The 18,526-nt window shown below is 42.9% G+C and overlaps 1 protein-coding gene across 2 annotated transcripts in view; it reads right to left on the bottom strand.

Annotated features, from left to right (window-relative positions):
* The window catches only part of CAMK4 (calcium/calmodulin dependent protein kinase IV), a 618,142-nt gene that overhangs the window by 271,418 nt on the left and 328,198 nt on the right, over positions 1-18,526 (bottom strand). Inside the window, exons 1-2 of one of the 2 annotated variants that reach the window (XM_029571716.1) lie at positions 10,876-10,984; positions 4,332-4,386 (exon numbers count right to left, since the gene is read on the bottom strand). The exons of the other annotated variant lie outside the window; for it this stretch is intronic. Coding sequence (XP_029427576.1) covers positions 4,332-4,354 — 23 coding nt within the window. The 5' untranslated portion in view covers positions 4,355-4,386; positions 10,876-10,984. Of the gene's footprint in view, positions 1-4,331; positions 4,387-10,875; positions 10,985-18,526 lie in introns of those variants that run through there. 2 annotated transcript variants of the gene reach the window in all.

Here is an 18,526-nt window from a genome sequence, read left to right as displayed (position 1 = left end):
CTCCTTACAACATGCTTTTTACCACTGGACAGTCAGATCGAAGTGAATTGCTTGAGGTTCAGGAAACTGGTCAAGACCTGGAAATTCACTCAGGCATTCCGTGTTTAGGCAGATTGTATTTATTTAACTAAGTATTATGATTTGATTGTCAGGTAATGTGCCAATCATTGTGAGTTGTAGGAGATCACTAATTACTTTGGTGAATAGAGTGTTTTTAGAAAACTTTTTATAGGTGTTTGTAGTAATGTACCATTGAATGGTACTGTCATTAATTCCTTGTTTGGTTTACATGACTATATTATGGAATTGTGTATTTTCTTAGATTGGCAGTATATTAAGTTTGAATAAACATGCTAAGGATGCCTCTGGAAGACAACTGAGAGTCTGAATCCAGGGATTATGTATACTTTCATAACTTACTTTTATAACTCACCTACTCTAAACAGAGGGAATAGAATTTTGGCAACAGGATATAAAGCTGAGGGAAACCTTCAGACTGGGCAGATTTTCAACCTGTTTCAAATGAATCAATCGGGCTTTTTAGATTTTTCTCATATTTGTTTTGAAAATTCAGAAGTTCCCATCAAATCAAGGGAAAATTCAATGCACATTCACCATGGATTTCACAAGTTACTGGGAGCTGTGTTGAATCTGCCAGCTGTTGACCCCATAAAATAGATGAACACATATCAAACTAATGCAGTTTCATTGATTTTTGAGGAATCCACCCCTGATTTTATTGTTTTATTCAAGAAAATAAATTGTGAACTAAATCTAAACAAACCATACTTCTTTTGGCTTCACTGAACTAGTTTGCAAAACTTTATAAAAAAACGTTTGCACATCTCTGGTCACCTGGCTATTCAAGAACTTGATAAGTTATGCATAGTAAGGATAGCTCATGGTTTGTAACTTCACACTGCTTGCGCAAGAGCACCAATAGTTCTGCTGTGCTCCACAGAGACATTCTGTATGAGCGAGAGCTGATTCTTACAGTAAAACATCTTTTCTTTTGTTACTCATCTTCCACCATTGTTCATTTTCAATCTATACTTTTTATGAATTTCCACTATTTTGAAGATGATATAAGCTCGTTATAGATCATACATCTGTATGTTGTTACCAAAGATAGTTATGGAAAACGGTGCTGAATTTTTCTAATCATGCCTGATCTCCACTGCTCTTTTTTTTTCCCATTGGGAAATAGAATTGTAAGATTTCTGGCTTTTTTTGTTCAATGGACATTTACCCACCTGACAATGCAGCCAAAAATAAAATATACAAAAGAAAATAACCTGCAGACATACCCAGGAAATCACGTTGTGTCGTCAATTATTTAAAGCAGTTTAGTCTTTCATTTCAAATTCCTGTACATTTTTGCAGTACTATTTGGCGAAATATTCAAATAATCCCTCAGGAACGATGCATTACCATTCATTTTTCTAGCAAGGTGTGTTTCAGAACATAAAAAATGCCATGCTGGGTCAGACTAAGTTCCATCGAGCCCAGCACCCTGTCTCCAACAGTGGCCAGTTCGGAACCCAAAGTACCCAGCAGATCAAACTCTTCCACAAGGACAATGGTTACATTAAATATACCAACTTTCTACAAACAGGGAAACTGATGCCCCTGACTATTTAATTGATCTGAAGAACAGACAGACATCAAATATACACAATAGATACAGATTGAAACTTACTGGAGGTGATTTTAAAGGGAGTTACACATGTAAATATAACATACTATTATAGCAATTCTGAAAACCCATTTACAGATGTAACATGAACTTACATGTGTATAAACCTATGGGCAATTCAATGGCATACAATGTAGCAATTTTCAGAAGCACACTTACACTGGTAAAGTGCATTTACACATGTAAAACCCAATTTTAAGTGGGTAAATATATTTTATAATCAGGTCTGTTTTGAAGAGTAGCTTTGTAAAAGTATACACAGTTTTGAAATCTATGTAAATCTTAGAAGACTCACAGCAACAACATTAAAATTACAGTGGAGAATTGAAGCACATGGCCTTGCCCTCTCTCATGAGTGACTATAGATGTAACTGACACCTTATTTAAGAGGTGCAAATAATAACTATTCAAGATCACCATATGCCCTCTGCAAACAGTTAAAATGAAAAAAAAAAAGATGTATTATAATACTGTACACAAAAAGGCAGCTCCTTCCTACCACCTGCTTCTTATCACCTTTCCTTCCCATCTAGAAAATGTTACTGTACCTACTAGATAAAAAAAAATTTGGGGCCAGATCTATCAAGCATTTTCCCCAAAGACACATAGTTGTGCACAGTAAGGATAGCTCATGGTTTGTAACTTCACACTGCTTGGGCAAGAGCACCAATAGTTCTGCTGTGCTCCACAGAGACATTCTGTATGAGCGAGAGCTGATTCTTACAGTAAAACATCTTTTCTTTTGTTACTCATCTTCCACCATTGTTCATTTTCAATCTATACTTTTTATGAATTTCCTCTTTTTTGAAGATGAAATAAGCTCTTTATAGATCATACATCTGTATGTTGTTAGCCTCTTAGGATCCAGATTGCTTTTGGGAAAAGAATTGCCAATTTTTTTTTTTCAAATATATACAGATTTATAAAGCAAGCAATTCAATGCACTCATTCAATTGATACAACACATTTTGCTCTGAGCCTCTTTCTCCACAGAGTCTATGTCATTGGTTGGCCTTCCAAGGCCTAGCTGACATCCATTAGCCTAGCCAGCTGAGTCCTTTCTGTGTTTGCCTTTTAGGGCACGTAGCAAAAGACAATGCAAACAGCAAGTGCCACAAGCACACAATGTTGTTGGTAAGAACTCCACCCCTTGATCATTTAGTCTAGGCAACTAGGCATGTGCATTCATTTAAAATGAATGGGCATCCCAAAAAAATTGAGGAGGAACCCTAAATTAAACAAATCCTTTTTATTTCATTTGTTTTCTTCCCCATTCATTTCAATGGCCATTATAGTCTCTGGAGAACAACAGGGGCGATGCAGACAATTTGTAAGTGCTACAGTATAGCAGCATTCAGACCAATGAGTTATGTGTGACATCATTGCCTTATCAGATCTGTGAAGGCCATGTTGTCAGGAGACAACAGAAACAATGTATCACAGTGAAGCATTTTTCTAAACTAACCTGTCACTGCTCCATGGATCCAGTGTTGCTGATCATGAAGATCAATAACAAACGCATCGGATGCAGCAGGTTTTCACCGCGCACCATGTCTTAAGTCTTGACCACGCCAATTCATTGACCGTCCTGCATTAAATCAAGCCATACACCAGTCGTATCTGCTGGCATCTAGCAGTTTTTGTTTCCCTGAAGAAGGATCTCCCGAAACATTGCAATGTTGGACTGCGTGCAGATCGCATAAGTTATTCTATGAAAAAAGCCTGGCATGGTCTGACTGTAACTCTAAAGGACTGGTAACATAGAAAATATAAGGTCCTAAGCGGGCTCTCTATACCTATGGATATGATAGTTTTGCAAGAATCAACCACTCTGGGATTCCAATGAATAAAAAGCCCTAGCACTTCCAGAGTTGTTTATATCAGTTTGTAGCCTCTAGTGGCACTATATGAGGTTTCCCCAGAGTTTTCACAAACATTCCCTTGCTTCTTTCGAGCTGAATCCCTTGTACTTTTGATATTTTATTATTTTCAACTATTTTGGATCCCTTAATTTTGGATCATGAAGAAAGAGCATGTCTGAGATATTCTATTCAAAGTATGCATTCCTTTTATAGTCATTGTCTTGGGAGGATGCTGATGCTTTGAGCTCTATCAGAATTCAACTTCTTAGTTTGCCAGTTAGTCAGCAGAGAAAAACAGGCAAGCAGTAGTTCTGTGTTGAAGTTTTTCTCTCCCTTGAGGGAAGGTGGAGGGTGGACGCAAGATTAGCTGTGCTGCTACTTATTTTGGGGTCGATGTAATAAGCTGCACTAAGCCTACTGCGGGTTTTCACTCGTATTTTACTGTGGGTTTTTCGGCGCTAACCTTGCCCAGGTATAATAAGGGCTTTGGCTGAAAAAAGCCTGCACTAAAAAAACGGTGGCAAGCTTAGCACTAGTGCATATAAATTGCATGGTAATAGACTGATTAGCTATTACCCTACAATGCAAGGAGACATGCTAGTGGGAGACCGCCTAACACAAATCCTGCTACTATGGGAAATTTAAAGCTAGCTCAGAGACTGGATCAGCAACTACTTCATCCCTCTTCAGCACTGAAAATGCTCCCAACTCTGGCTTGCCAAGCCAGGCACTCTGGGTCTCTGTCTAGTTGAGCCTCTGTCCCTCCTTCTCACCTTAGTCCAGTGGTCCGGTCCATAGTCAGCCTCTTCCAACCCCATTATCCTCTTCCTGATAAAAAAAAACAAAACATGCCATGGAACTCCAAGTACAATCTCTCCTCCCCTCCCGGGAACCTCTACCAGAACAGAACCCTCCTGACAGGGCTACGCCCTCACTGATTTCTGATTGGACCTTTCACTGACATGTGACAGTGGAGGGACCAATCATCAGACAGTGAAGGAGTGAATAAATTAATATCAATTTGAGCTAAAAACTGTCCGACCAAATAATTTGCTTACTAACAGTGTACTATTGTGGACTGGGATCTGGTTAAAAGATAGAAAACAGAGTGGGCCAAATTTTCAAAGGATTACGAGCGTAAATCTTGAAGATTTACGCGCATAACTGCTCCTGCATGCTCCGAGCCTATTTTGCATAGGCCCGGCGACGCACGCAAGCCCCGGGATGTGCGTATGTCCCGGGGCTTTGTGAAAGGGGAGGGGCGGAACCGAGGCCTCCGGCACAGTGGCGCAGAGGCAGGCATAACTTATTAAACAAAGGTTGGGGGGGGTTAGATAGGGCTGGGGGGTGGGTTAGGTAGGGGAAGAGAGGGGAAGGTAGGGGGCGGAGGGAACGGGGAAAGCCATCGGGGCTCCCCTAGGGCTCAGCGCGCACAAGGTGTACTAGTGTGCACCCCCTTGCATGCACCAACCCTGGATTTTACAACATGCGCGCGACTGTGCATGCATGTTATAAAATCGGGCGTAGATTTGTGCGCACCGGTGCCCTTGTATAAGTCCTTGGTGAAACTTCATATGGAATACTATTTACAAGTCTGAAGACTGCACCTTCAAAAGGATATAAATCAGATGGATTCAATCCAGAGGGTGACTACTAAAATGCTCAGTGGCCTTCTCTGTAAAGCATAAGAGGATAGACTTAAAGATCTAAACATGCATATCCTATAGGAAAGGCAGAATAGAGGAGAAATGATAGAGACATTTAAATACCTCCATGGTATCAGTGCAAAGAGGCGGGTCTCGTTCAATGGAAAGGAGGCTCTGTCTGGAATGAGGGGTAATTGAATGAGGCTGTAATGGGATCACCTCAGGAGTAATGTAAGAAAATATTTATTCACAGAAAGGGTGGTGGATGCATGAAACAGCCTCACACTGGAGGTGGTAGAGACAAGGACAGTATCTAAATTCAAAAAAGCATGGGACAAGCACATCGGATCTATGAAGGAGTGATAGGGATTGTAGAGCTGAGCAGTTGGCTTAAATGGACAGACTAGATAGGCCGTATGGTCTTTTACTGCTATCATTTTTCTATGATTTAGCTTTATTTAGCCTGCAAAAGAGGAGACTGATTTAATAATCTTCAAATGCATAAAGGTCGGGAGGATCACAGTAAGGATGGCAACAGATCATTCTTTATCTCCACTGAGGAAAGAGCAGGAATTGACTGGTTTGAATTAGAGCAGGAAGCAGGCCTGCATTTATGCACAGGCCTATTAGCCCTATAGCTAGGACAGCAACATTTTTTGGGGGGAGGCGGCAGTGTGGCAAATTTCCTACCCCCCCTGCCCAGCAATACTGTCCTGGACTTTAAAAGGTGCCCCTCCCACTGCTACCACAATTGCCTCCTCCCCCAGACCTCAGCTCCAGTGGCAATCTTCAAAGTGCAGTGAGTGCGGGAGCTAAGTCCACACTCATAGGGCCCACTCTCTTTGGGCATCTATGCCTGTGAAGCCGCGCACTCATTAAGCTTTGAAGATCACCACTGGAGAAAGGTCTTAGGGCATCATGCATATCTTGGAGATTTGCTGGTTGGGGGGGTGGGGGTGACACCAGCACTCAATCAGTGCCTTAGAGGCAGTGACTGACCAAATCTTTCCCTGGCAGAAACAGCTTTCTAACCCTTAGGGTAATCAATGCTTCAGTAAGATACCTAGGAAAGTGCTGAAATCTAGGGATGTGCATTCGTTTTGAATGAATGCGCAATCCGCAACGTATAGGTCCCTATTCGTTGCATTCGTGGGTCCACGAAATGCATGTCGAACCCCCACGAATGCAACATATCATACGTTTACATTCTTTTGGTTCGCGCCGCGGTGTTTTAGAAATAGAAGGCCATGTGAGAGTAGGGGCGGACTGGCCTATCGGGGGATCGGGCTTTCTCCGGTGGGCCGGACTAGCAGATCACGTGGCCTCCTCTGCTCCAGGCCATTGAGGGCGCTGGGCTGAAGAAATGAAGAGACCAGGCCAGCGGGGCCAAAGAAAAGAAGATGGCTGCTGCCAGCTGCCGCCGCCGGAAAAATGAAGACCGGCACAGTCAGCTGCTGATGGAGAGCAGGCCGGTGGGGCCGAAGAAAACAAGATCGGCACAGCCCCACACTAGGCCGAAGAAAAGAAGATGGCCGCTGCCAGCTGCCGCCAGAGAAATGAAGACCGGCGCAGCCCGAGACTAGGCCGAAGAAATGAAGATGGCCGCTGCCAGCCACTGCCGGAGAAATGAAGACCAGCACAGCCAGCCGGCGACAGAGATGAGCTGTTCAGCTGGGGACCTTTGTGTGTATATGTATTTGAGATCGGAAGGCTGCTTCTGTATATGTGTATGTAAGAAAGGAATGGTGCTTCTGTGTGTGTGTGTGTGTATGTGAGAAAGGAATGGTGCTTCTGTGTGTGTGTGTGTGTGTGTGTGTATGTGTGTATGTGGTGTGTATGTGAGTAAGGAATGGTGATTAAGTGTGTGAGACAGGGAAGGTGCTTCATGTATGTGAGATAGGGAGGGTGCTTCTGTGTGTGTGATGTATGTGTATGTAAGAAAGGATGCTTCTGTGTGTGTGTATATATGATGTGTATGTGAGAAAGGAATGGTGCTTCTGTGTGTGAGACATGGAAGGTGCTTCATGTATGTGAGATAGGGAGGATGCTTCTGTATGTGTGTGGTGTTTATGTGAGTCAGGGAGGGTGCTTGTGTGTGTCAATGTGTGTGTGCGAGAGAGAGATGGAGCATGTTTTTGGCTGGCTTGTGACTGTGAGAGAGGGCATGTGTGTGATTGAGCCTGTTTGTAAGTGAGCTAGAACATGTGTGTGATTGAGAACTTGTGTGTAAGTGAAATAGAGAGAGCCTGTGTGTGATTGAAAGCCTGTGTGTAAGTAAGGGAGAGTGAGAGCATTGTGTATGTGTGAGAAAGACTGATCAGGGGAGATGACTGGTGTGTGTGTGTGTGTGTGTGAGAGAGAGAGAGAGAGAGAGAGAGAGAGACTGGTTGGGGAGATGATTGGTGTGCAAGAGACAGAAACTGGGCCTGAGGGTATGTCTGGTGTGTGTGAGAGAGAGACAGAAGAGACCGGTTGTGGTCCCTAAGGAAGAGGACAGTGAGAAAAGCTTCAGCAGCTATTGCTGCTTCTGGTGTGGCCTGCAAGGGAAAGGAGTAGGAGAACTGCTGGAGAGGATAAGTAAAGGTGGATTTTTAAGTTCATTTTTCTTGATTGATTACCATTTTAATTATTGGGTAGTATGTGATGTGTCTACTGTTTGAAATATTTAATTGGTGTTTGGTAAAGCTTTTAAAATGTGCATGAGTCTTTAATTATTGGATATTCTATTCATCAGCTGTTTTGAAATTATTTTATTAGTATGATTTTACTATTATGATTAATGATTTATATATCTTGATTTTATTGATTGTTTCATGAGGAATGGTGAAAATTTTGGTTTTCCATTGTTGCACTGTATAGAGTCTGGTGTGATGTGTTTTACAGTTCAGTTGTTGACTGCAAATTTGTATTTATACTTTATGTGGCTTTATTCTGTATTTGATGAGGGTTTGTGGTTCTGCATGCAAAGACTAAGATGAAGCATTCTTTTAATATGTGGTTTCTCTGAAGGGATCTATAGTAGCTTTAGCTTGGCCTGTTCTGTTTTCCTGATAGGAGGTGTATTAATATTTTAGATTCTGGTGTAATATTTGTGGTATTCTTTTTCATAGATAGGGTTGTTATTCTTTGAGTGTTGGCAGATAGTACTGTGTTGATATGGGAGGACCATGCCAAAATATATCACAATAGGTATGATGCCATATGAATTCCAAGATGCAATGTTTTCTTGTTGGCATCACAACAGTGCATGAAATTATCATAACGTATTTATTAATTTTACCTCAGAATGTCACTTTCATGTAAAACATGTGTTAAATGTATAATTTAAAAATTGTGTATGGGGTAGGGCACCAGGCTGTAAGGTTTGCCTAGGGTACCTAATACCCTTGCACTGGCCCTGTGCACATCAGTAACACTCCACCCCACCCAGGCATAGTCCATCATGTTTCAGATCCCAGCACGCGTGTTAGACTCCTTGGTCTGTGTTTCAAGACTGGTCGGGTGGACAGTCGCGCCGCATGCTGAGCCTCATCTTGTCTTGCCTCCTTGCCTTTTCCCTATCAACACCACAGTGACCTAACTACCTCCACTCTGCCAGCCTATGTTACCCCTATCAACTTTCTGCCACTCTGCCTTGCTGCCATACACTAGATGACTCACTCAACTCCTTGTGGTGTTCTTGCCACTATCATGGTTCCTCAGTGTGTTGCTGCTAGTCTTTCTGCTTGCTATGTTCCCCCTTCATTGTACTGTAGGATGTTGATGCCACTTGTCTTGCCACTTTGCCTGTCATGCTGCCTTCGAGGGTTCATGCATCTGTTATCGGTGCTCTCTTTTGAAGCTGTGGTGTGTTTTTGACACTCTCGCTGCTGCTTTGCACCTCTGTTAAAGCACTCTTGCCACTCCTGATACCCCTTTGCCCTTTTAAAGTGCCTTAGGCTATTCATGCCACTTTAGTGCCACTTTGCCACAGTCTAAGTACCTTGGAGCTCTTTTCTCATTCTGATGATTGCTCCCCAGAAGTTTCATCAGAATTGACAAGAAAACCCCAATTCTGCAGCCAAAAATAGGCTGCAAACACTTCCCCCATTGACTAATGGCAAATCGGAAAACGAATAAAACGAATCAAATGAATTGATTTTTCCCCCATGAAACGAATGCAACGAATTTGGGTCCTGGTGAAATGAATAAGAATGGAAGCAAATTTTTTCCTTCTGCACATCCTTAATGAAATCTCTGTCATCAGAAGCTTTTAAGGACATGTAATTCTTGGGCTGATACTTCTGGATAAACACCCCAGGAACCATACCTCAAACACAAGTCTTTTAGTTAATATCTTTGAAAGCTTTGATGTTATTTGAGTGTCCGTGATTTCCTGAGTACGGAAAGAATTCTCTTCTAAGCCTGTGCATTGCATTTAGTATGTCCTGATTTAAAATTCATTTGTAATCAGCACTAATGACCACAGCAGCATCAATCACGTTGAAAGCATTGGGTGTTTTCCAAAATAACTTTTACTGATGAATGGTAAAATTGATAAAAATTCTTCACAACTTTAGCTGTTTCAGTGTATGATCTTACAAATTCCATTTTTTAAAGTAGATTTGTGACCTTTCTTCTTTTTAATGAATTTATATTGATAGTTCAATTCAAATCCAATTAAGTCCCTTTTCGCGTGCAATCCCTTTAGAAAATGACCCCCTCACTGAGGGTATTATCCCTGCCCACTTCTCAAAAAAGTAATCTAAATCCTGCAGATCCTAGCAATTATAGACCTATTTCTGCCTTGCCTTTTTAAGATTCTTGAAGCTGCTGTGTTCAGTCAACTAACCGATCATGTTGAAAAATTTGACCTACTGGACCCTCACCAATACAGTTTCAGATGTGCCATGAATACTGAACTACTTTTACTTTCCCTTACCAACACTTTAGGGAGAGGTACTGATACCAGTCAACAATTCCTACTTATTTCACTTAATATATGTCTTCTGCCTTTGATACTATTGACCACAGCATTCTTCTTTTCTGTTTACAAGAATGGAGCCTATCAAGTAAAGTCCTTGCTTGGTTCTGCTGATACCTCTCTGACCATTCTCAGTCTGTTAAATTCAAAAACAAATTTTCATCTGTTTCTTTAATTAAAACTGGTGTCCCTCAAGGATTGGTACATTCCTCTGTCCTCTTCAACATTTATTAGCTCCGATTTGCAAAATTCTTTCCAGTTTGATCGACTGCTACAAAGTATATGTGGATGATGTACAATTCGTTCTGCATGTGCGCTCATCCTGGCAGAAAAGTAATAAACACCTTAATATCTGCTTCTCCGCAATTAACAACTGGCTAAAGCATAACAAACTTTCATTAAATATGTCCAAGACAGAGTTCTTAGCCATCTATAACCCCTATTCATCCTTCAGTGAAAATACTATTAAGTTGGAAAACTCAACTTTCCCAATTAAAAGTCACATTAAAAGTCTCAGAGTGACACTAGACAGCACGCTCTGTTTTTGTCCCGAAATAAACAGGTTACATGTCAAGGTTTCTTTAGACTCCGTGCATTCACAGGCCTCAAGAAACTATTACATGCTCCTGAATTTCGCATAGTGTTACAAGCATCAGTTTTTCCTATTGTTGATTATTGTAACAATCTATACTCTGGTATACCACTCACGACACTTTGACCATTGCAGTTGTTGCTGAATTCCACAGCTCATTTAACGTCAGATTTGAAGCGACGTGACCACATCCCTCCAACATTAATCGAGTTACACTGGTTCCCTATAAGCAAAAGAATTAAATATAAAATTGAAATGGCAATCTTCAAATTAATTAACGGCCAAATTTGTCTATGGGCTAATGCTATTTTAAAATTTTACCAACCTACTAGAACCCTGCATTCTTCCCAGTGCAGATTGTTAGACATTCCATTGCCCAGAGTTGCACGTTTACACATCACTCATGAATGTGCCTTTTCAGTGCTTGGTCCTGCCCTATAGAATTCTTTCCCAATAGAAATTCATCAGTGTGATTTAGTTAAAAACTTTAGAAAACTTGTCAAGACTTTTCTGTTTAATTTTGCTTACTTTTAAGGTTTTATTGTTTTATTTATTTTTTTATGTATGTTTTTATCATTTTACATTTTAGTTATGTTTTATTATGTATTTAGTTCAAAGTTGTTTTATGATTGTTTTCTTGCATATCACTTAGACCTATTTTTAGTGTTAAGTGATTCATAAATTTTAATAAATATAAAATGTAAAATTTCCTCTATAATAATAGCAGCAAAGGACGACAAGGTGGATTCGGTAAAATGGACTTTATTGAAACTTGCCCGACTCTGGCCGAGTTTCGCTCTACGAGCTGCCTCAGGGGCTTTTTGAACCACTTGAGTTGGCTCTATTCAGTGTGAGTGTCACTTATATCGTAGACGAAGAGACATGAATCAGCATGTTGAATACCAACTTGTTCAAAGAACAAATGCTTGCAACCATAGTTCACTGTGCAAGCAGTGATAACGTGATTCTTCAGTCGAACGGCACGCAATCACTCACCGCTCAAACAAACGGTGAATGATTGCATGCCGTTCGACTGAAGAATCACGTTATCACTGCTTGCACAGTGAACTATGGTTGCAAGCATTTGTTCGTTGAACAAGTTGGTATTCAACATGCTGATTCATGTCTCTTCGTCTACAATATAAGAGACACTCACACTGAATAGAGCCAACTCAAGTGGTTCAAAAAGCCCCTGAGGCAGCTCGTAGAGCGAAACTCGGCCAGAGTCGGGCAAGTTTCAATAAAGTCCATTTTACCGAATCCACCTTGTCGTCCTTTGCTGCTAGTCACATTGGATCGGTTACTGGTTTGTTTTCTTGGACCCTCTATAATAATAGAACATGCCTTGTGGTTTGTGGTAGAGATCTGATAAGATCTCTCCACATATATTTAGGGAATTTTCAAAGAGAACTAACCCTGTAGTTTCCCTTTGGAAATTTGCTTACATGTATGCAGGTATAAAAAGAACTCATCTATTTTGTCCCTACTATTTCTGTGGATGCATATAGATGGGGCAAGCTATGCACATTTACTCAGATATTCAGTAGACAAACATACCGTAGTTCTCCCCAACCAAGTCAGGCTACCAGGAAACTTAGGGGACTAGATTTAGTCACTCTACATGGGGCAGTTTCCTATAATGGGATCTAGCTGCCTAGTTTCCTGATTAGAAAGCTAGATCTCTTTTCAAAATTGCCTTCATAATGATGTATATTCCTAAGCACACTGAAGTCCTGCAGTCACAGAATGCATTGAAAATACATTACAGCAGAACGAGCTGATAAATCTAAGCTTTTGTATTCATGCAATGGCTTGTGAACCCTGCAATTTACAATAGAAATTATTTCATTAGTGACAAAATAAATTACTCAGTTTGCTTTGTATGAGATCGTGTGGGTGACTCTGTAGGAGTATCCTAAACTCAAAAGGATTTCAGAATAATTAAAACTAAAGAGAAAAGGCAGCATTCATTAGGCAGAATAAGGCACAGTACTCAAAGTATCATCATTTTGTGCCTTAAACTTGTAAAAACTGGCTAATAGAAAAGAAAAAGTATAAAAAATTATTCTGAACTAACAAAAATGATAGTATGGATTTTATGAAATCATCAGACATTATTGGCTTCTCTAATCTAGCTTACCATGAAAAAGGAAAATGTTAGCAGTATTAGTCACTTAGGGCCTCATTTTCCACCCGGATCGCATGCGATAAGGGATGTTTCGCACGCGAAATGTCCCTTATCGCGTGCGATACCAAAATGGGGGCAGAGTCGTCCCCAGAAGAGGAGGAGTTGGGGCGTCACCGGGGCCGACTCCGCGAAGACGCCGCAAACAACGAAAAGGTAAGGCCTTTTTCGCGTCCGATTTCGTGCCCAATAGCTACACCTTCTATGGTGGCGGGCCTGTGCTAGCCGGCACCTTCGCTGCCGGCTAGCACAGGCCCGCCCCCCGTTTCGGCCCCCCGCTCCTCATTCCCTAAAGTATCGCAGACCTGCGATACTGTAGAAAATGAGGCCTTTAATGACACTTTGCACTGACCTGTTCAATCTTAAATTTATTTATTCACGATGATTTTCTCTTCTCAGACTCATAATCAGCAAAAAAAAGCAAAAAGTGCCAACACTCCTGTAATTTTGGACTAACTAGCTCACATACCCCTAGATTCATCAAAATGTGTTAATAACAAAAAGGGGCATATTTATCTGAATTTGTGCACCATACCACTTTGTAGTAAACTTATTGCACCCTTTAATATTTCAGAAAGAGAGACTATCTACAAGGCCTTCATAGTAGTCAAGTATTTATATCTCTATAGGAGGGCCACCTAATAGGTTGAGGTGAGGTGTTGGTGGTGGTTTAGGTGTAGGGTCCAGTTTCTCATGTAGAGTGAGACATGCAAACAGCACAGAACACTTTGTGAACATTTGACATCATTTGGAGTGAGGAAAGTCTCACAAAGTTGCCATTTCTACTATGTTCTCTCACCCTAGCTTGATGGACTCTACATTCAAGCTAGGGCAAGATAACATTTTAGGCTTATTGCCAGGAAAAAAAAAAGGTATAGTCATGTGTTGAAAGCATGTATTACACTATTTTCCTGAATCCTACCCTTTCCAAAAATTTGCATTCATGCCATACACTACTGTTATTATCGCATGCATTATGGCATTAACGCCATAATGCATTTTCATGAATGACCCTGTTAGTTGCAAAGGACACAGATACCATGTGTTTGGCCACTAGAAGTTCTTGTGGTTTAGTGGCTGGGACTCCGTTCAGTCAGGGACTGTGAATGCCACCTCTGTATCATCTTCAGACTCAGCTAGCCTGGGAAGCAGAAGCTGAACTTGGAAACTGGGTCTCAAGATTTCCTGCATGCTTGCATACAGCACTGCCCCAGAGAATTCAGGCCAGCCCTTAAATGTCCCTGTTAATCAAGCTCCTTGGTTTTTGGTGTCTTCTAATTTTGAAAATACTGTTTAATAAACTAAAAACAAATGTGTACTTTAATTACTAAGATCATCTTAGAGGTAGTCCCTGAAGAGCAGAACTGAAGTATATTGGCAGGGCAGTGTGAGGAAGCTTCTGCTGTACCTGTGGGATGGAACAATGGCAGTATAGCACAAACAGACAAGGCATATTTGCACTTCTGCTGAGAGCTAGGAAAGCCTAATATGCCAAAAACTGGCATGATACACTAGCAGACCCCAGAACTATTCAGCCTAATAAAAACCAAACCATATGACTTCCTATGGGACCTTGTGAGTACAGAGAAATCAAAAACAAGACCCAGGCTGGGGACTCTAGAAACACCTTCCAAACATCTAATTCTGAAGCCCCTGGAGACTGCAGAAAGCTTCTGTAAGAAAAAAAAAAACAACAAATTCTAGGATTCCTTTTAATTGATCAACAAAAAAGATGTTGTATTACCTAAGCTTTCAAGAACACAGGTCCCTTTTTCAGATGTCAGTTTTACAATGGATAAAAAATAGAGAACAAGTAAGTGACACTGAAATCAAATGCACAGCAAATCAGCTTGCACAGTTAACCAGCAGATTGCTTTGTTTGTAGCCTAAGAAACTGCTGAACTGCCAAACGTTTGCCAAATAAAACTGGTAACTTAAATCTGGTCAAACTAGTTCAGGAATTGGAGCAGCTTGGAAAAAACCTGAATACTAGACCTGGTAAATAGGAATCAATGGCCTACTTCAGATGGATCATTTGTTAAAAAGAATAAGGATATCTGTTACGGGGAATGCTGGAGGTGGTCCCATTTCTGGAGATTATGTACCCTTGGGCCACAATGCGACCGTAGAGGAGCTCCGAGAAAGCACCGAGGCAGGCAAGGAGTGCCCAAGTATGGGCTGGAGATGAGGAGCCATGGTCTCTGCCAAACCTGAACGCATCAGAGACCCAGCAACGCAATGTTGGTCTCTGGAGTAGCCCTCCGGCCACTCAATAGCCCTTTCGTACCTGTCGTACGGGAACGGCAGATGCGACAGGACGAACAGAGGCTGAGGGCTATAACAAACAGGTTCAGATGAAGACTCAGGATACTTGAAGAGGTGAGCCGAGACTCAGGATTCTTGGAGAGGTGAGACGAGACTCAGAATACTTGGAGAGGTGAGATGAAACTCAGGATACTTGGAGGACTCAGACGGAGTCACAGGTTACTTGGAGATTCAAATTGCTTGAAGATAAAAACGAAGATTCAAGATACTTGAAGGACTCGGAGTCACAGGTTGCTTGAATATTCAGGATTACGGAGAGTACTGAGTAGGTACTGCTACACCGCGCACCCTACACAGCCAATGAAGGCAGATCGTGGACCACGCGGACGATGAAGAAAGTTTCAGTCTCAGAAGGCAAAGACTCCAATGAGGCCTGTACCGAGATGTGCCATCCACAGCCAATCAAGGCAAGGCATGGGTCAATCAAGGACGGAATAGGTTTAGGCAGAGTTCATAAGCATGGACGGAGGCAGACGCAAGTAACTCCAAAGACCCGGACAGGATTCAGGATTCAGAGTAGAGGCTTGGAGACGGGACTCGGAGCAAGGAACATGGAGATGGGACTTGGTGCTTGGAAGATTAAAAGCAGGGATCTTCCGGAGGCTTGTGCTGCTGACGAGAAGGACATCTGGATGAAAGAGAAACTGAAGGATGAGACATCTAGGACATCAGGACAACTGGAACTTCAGGGAATCTGGAAAAGAAGACATCAGGAGGTCGGAACATCAGAGCTTGACAGGACGAAGACACGGGATCCGACGAGAGACAAAGACGAAGATGAAGATGAAGACAAGGAATTCCCACATGGAGCAGAGTGCCTTGGAGAAGCTGGAAATGAAGAGAAGTCCTAAGGAGGACTGGCTCCTTGTGAAGGCAACAAAGCAATGAAGACAGGCCCTTCTTTTAGGGCTGAAGATAACCACCCATGATAATGTCATCAGGTGGGGCCATGGGGCCATTCCCATGCTGGCCCTTTAAGAGGCTGAAGGAAGCACGGCCGTGTTCCTAAGGAGGAGGGAGACAGGACCCTGGAGAGTGACGTCCCTGCTGCTGAGTGAAGCAGGAGCAGTGTTAGGCCGCAACCCCTGAGCCAGCGATGATGGTGGCGGCTCCCTGCAACAGAGGAGAAACCAACCGGCGGCTCCAGCTGCGAGGGCGCAGGAAGGACAGAGGGCCCTCCTCCGGAGGAGAGAAGGTAATGTCGGCAGCCTCTGGGTCATGTAGGAACATGACCCAGAGGCTGCCGACATTACATGCCGACATCATGTAGGAACTCCTGGCTGCAAGGGCTGCACCCGGGTGGCTCCCTGCCACCGGGCAGTAGCAGGAACGTCGGCGGTCTCTGGACCGCGTGGAGATGCCGTTGGCGGCCTCCTGGCCGCAGGGAAGCACCAGAGCGGCTCCAGCCAAGCAGAAAGGACGTCGATGGCCTCCGGGCCACTGAAGAAGAAGGGAAAAAAGGTGAGAGGGCAGAATCGTAGCAATGTCCAATTATGTGAGGACTTTAAGGTCACAGTAAACCTAGTACTTAGAATGGACCAATGCCATGTTCCCAAAACGTTTAAAACTGTTGTTTGTGACTGTAGCTGAAAGAAAGCATCTAAGTGAAAATAGCTAGGACCACATGTAACTTGAGATGAAACCAAATCTTGGAACCTGTGACTATAATCCAGGATTTCCAAATCTGATGAAAAATAAAACAGTCAATGTGCCTTTCTCCCAACACCCTCCACAATTCCACTCCAACTCTCTTACCCCCCAACTTCCTCCAGCACATTCTGAGAACTTCCATCCCACCAATGGATTATCTTATCTCTATTCAGTAGAAGCAACGCTATGGGACAATGCAGGCAAACAGGATGGGTGACCCTGGGCCCAGCTCTTCTCAGAGACCAGCAGCAGCAGCAACCTAGTATTGAGCACAGGGACAGTGAGACACTAGGAGACCCCACTGCGGCCCTCTTCTATTCCTTCTGCTATAAGAACATGCCATACTGGGTCAGACCAAGGGTCCATCAAGCCCAGCATCCTGTTTCCAACGGTGGCCAATCCAGGCCATAAGAACCTGGCAAGTACCCAAAAACTATGCTTCCTATAGAAAGAGAAAACTAGCACTATGGAGAAGAGCTTGTTGCAGGGATTGTGAGTTCACACTGTATCGTGGTCTCCACACTCAGTATCAGGCTGCTGTTGGGAAAGCAAGCGATTGGCCAGTAGGATTACCAGCAATCATATAATCATTTTAAAGGTCAGGCCTCCATTAGCTAGGCCAACCAAATGCCACTCCGTTTCCAATTCTGCTGTGATCACACATAAATGGAAATTCTGATTAAAAATCCAATCACTCGTCCTGTGAGAGGCTTGCTGCTTGAGAATTTGTCATGGAGTGCCTGAAAACTACTGTCACTATTAAAGGGTGGCAGGATGAGCAAGAGCAGAGGCAAATATCCGCTGCAGGCAGGTAGGTGAGTAAAGGAGGCAGGAGTAGTGTGGAAACAGAAGCGGTGGCTCTGGTGGAAGTGGGAGTAAGGGAAGGTGGCACCTACCCCGTGGCAGACAGAAGGCAGTAACAGTGACTGTACTGACAGGGTGGGATACAGAAGAAGGAGCAATAGCTGGCAATGAGAGGATAGGCATCAGCTGAGAGGGAAATCCTGCAACATTTGCCACAGCTTCTGAATCGCTGCAAACTGGGACCCTAGGGCAGGGGTGAGCAAATGGGAGGGGGGGGGTGCTAAACAATTCTGAAGGAGAGCACATTGGCTACCCAATCAGGAAGGAAAACATGGCTACTAAGTTGAGTCTCGGTGCTGTGGAAGTACTGCAAGCTCAGGAGGGAGGGAGCTGCCAGAACGTAGTGGCATCATTGTAAGCATGCCTCATCTTGGCTATGTGTCTCTTTTGCTGGCCAGGAAGATGAGCTGCTTTTGCTGTGGTGGACCCGGGTGGGGAGGGAGCTGTTTACTCTGCAGCAGAATTGGACATGAGGATAGTCACTGCAGTGTTCTACAACCCAGGAAGAGCTATCACCCTCGGCTTCAACCCGGGAGGAGTTCCTGCTGCTACCAGGTCCTTACTCAGGGAGAGAGATCGCAGCTGTTGCCCGCTGGAGGAAAAGAAGTGGTGAGTTTGGCGAGGGGACCGGCTAAAGCGATCAGAGAGGCTGAGGAAGTGGAGGGGAGAGATGAAAAAGATGGGGAAGATTGAATAAAGGCAAAGATGTAGATTTTAAAAGGATTGCTCTCGCAAAAAATCGG

The sequence above is a fragment of the Rhinatrema bivittatum genome, chromosome 1, assembly GCF_901001135.1.
Source record: "Rhinatrema bivittatum chromosome 1, aRhiBiv1.1, whole genome shotgun sequence".
NCBI classification, from domain to species: domain Eukaryota; kingdom Metazoa; phylum Chordata; class Amphibia; order Gymnophiona; family Rhinatrematidae; genus Rhinatrema; species Rhinatrema bivittatum.
The sequence above is the reverse complement of the archived record's forward strand: the minus strand, read 5'-3'. Positions and strand labels throughout refer to the sequence as shown.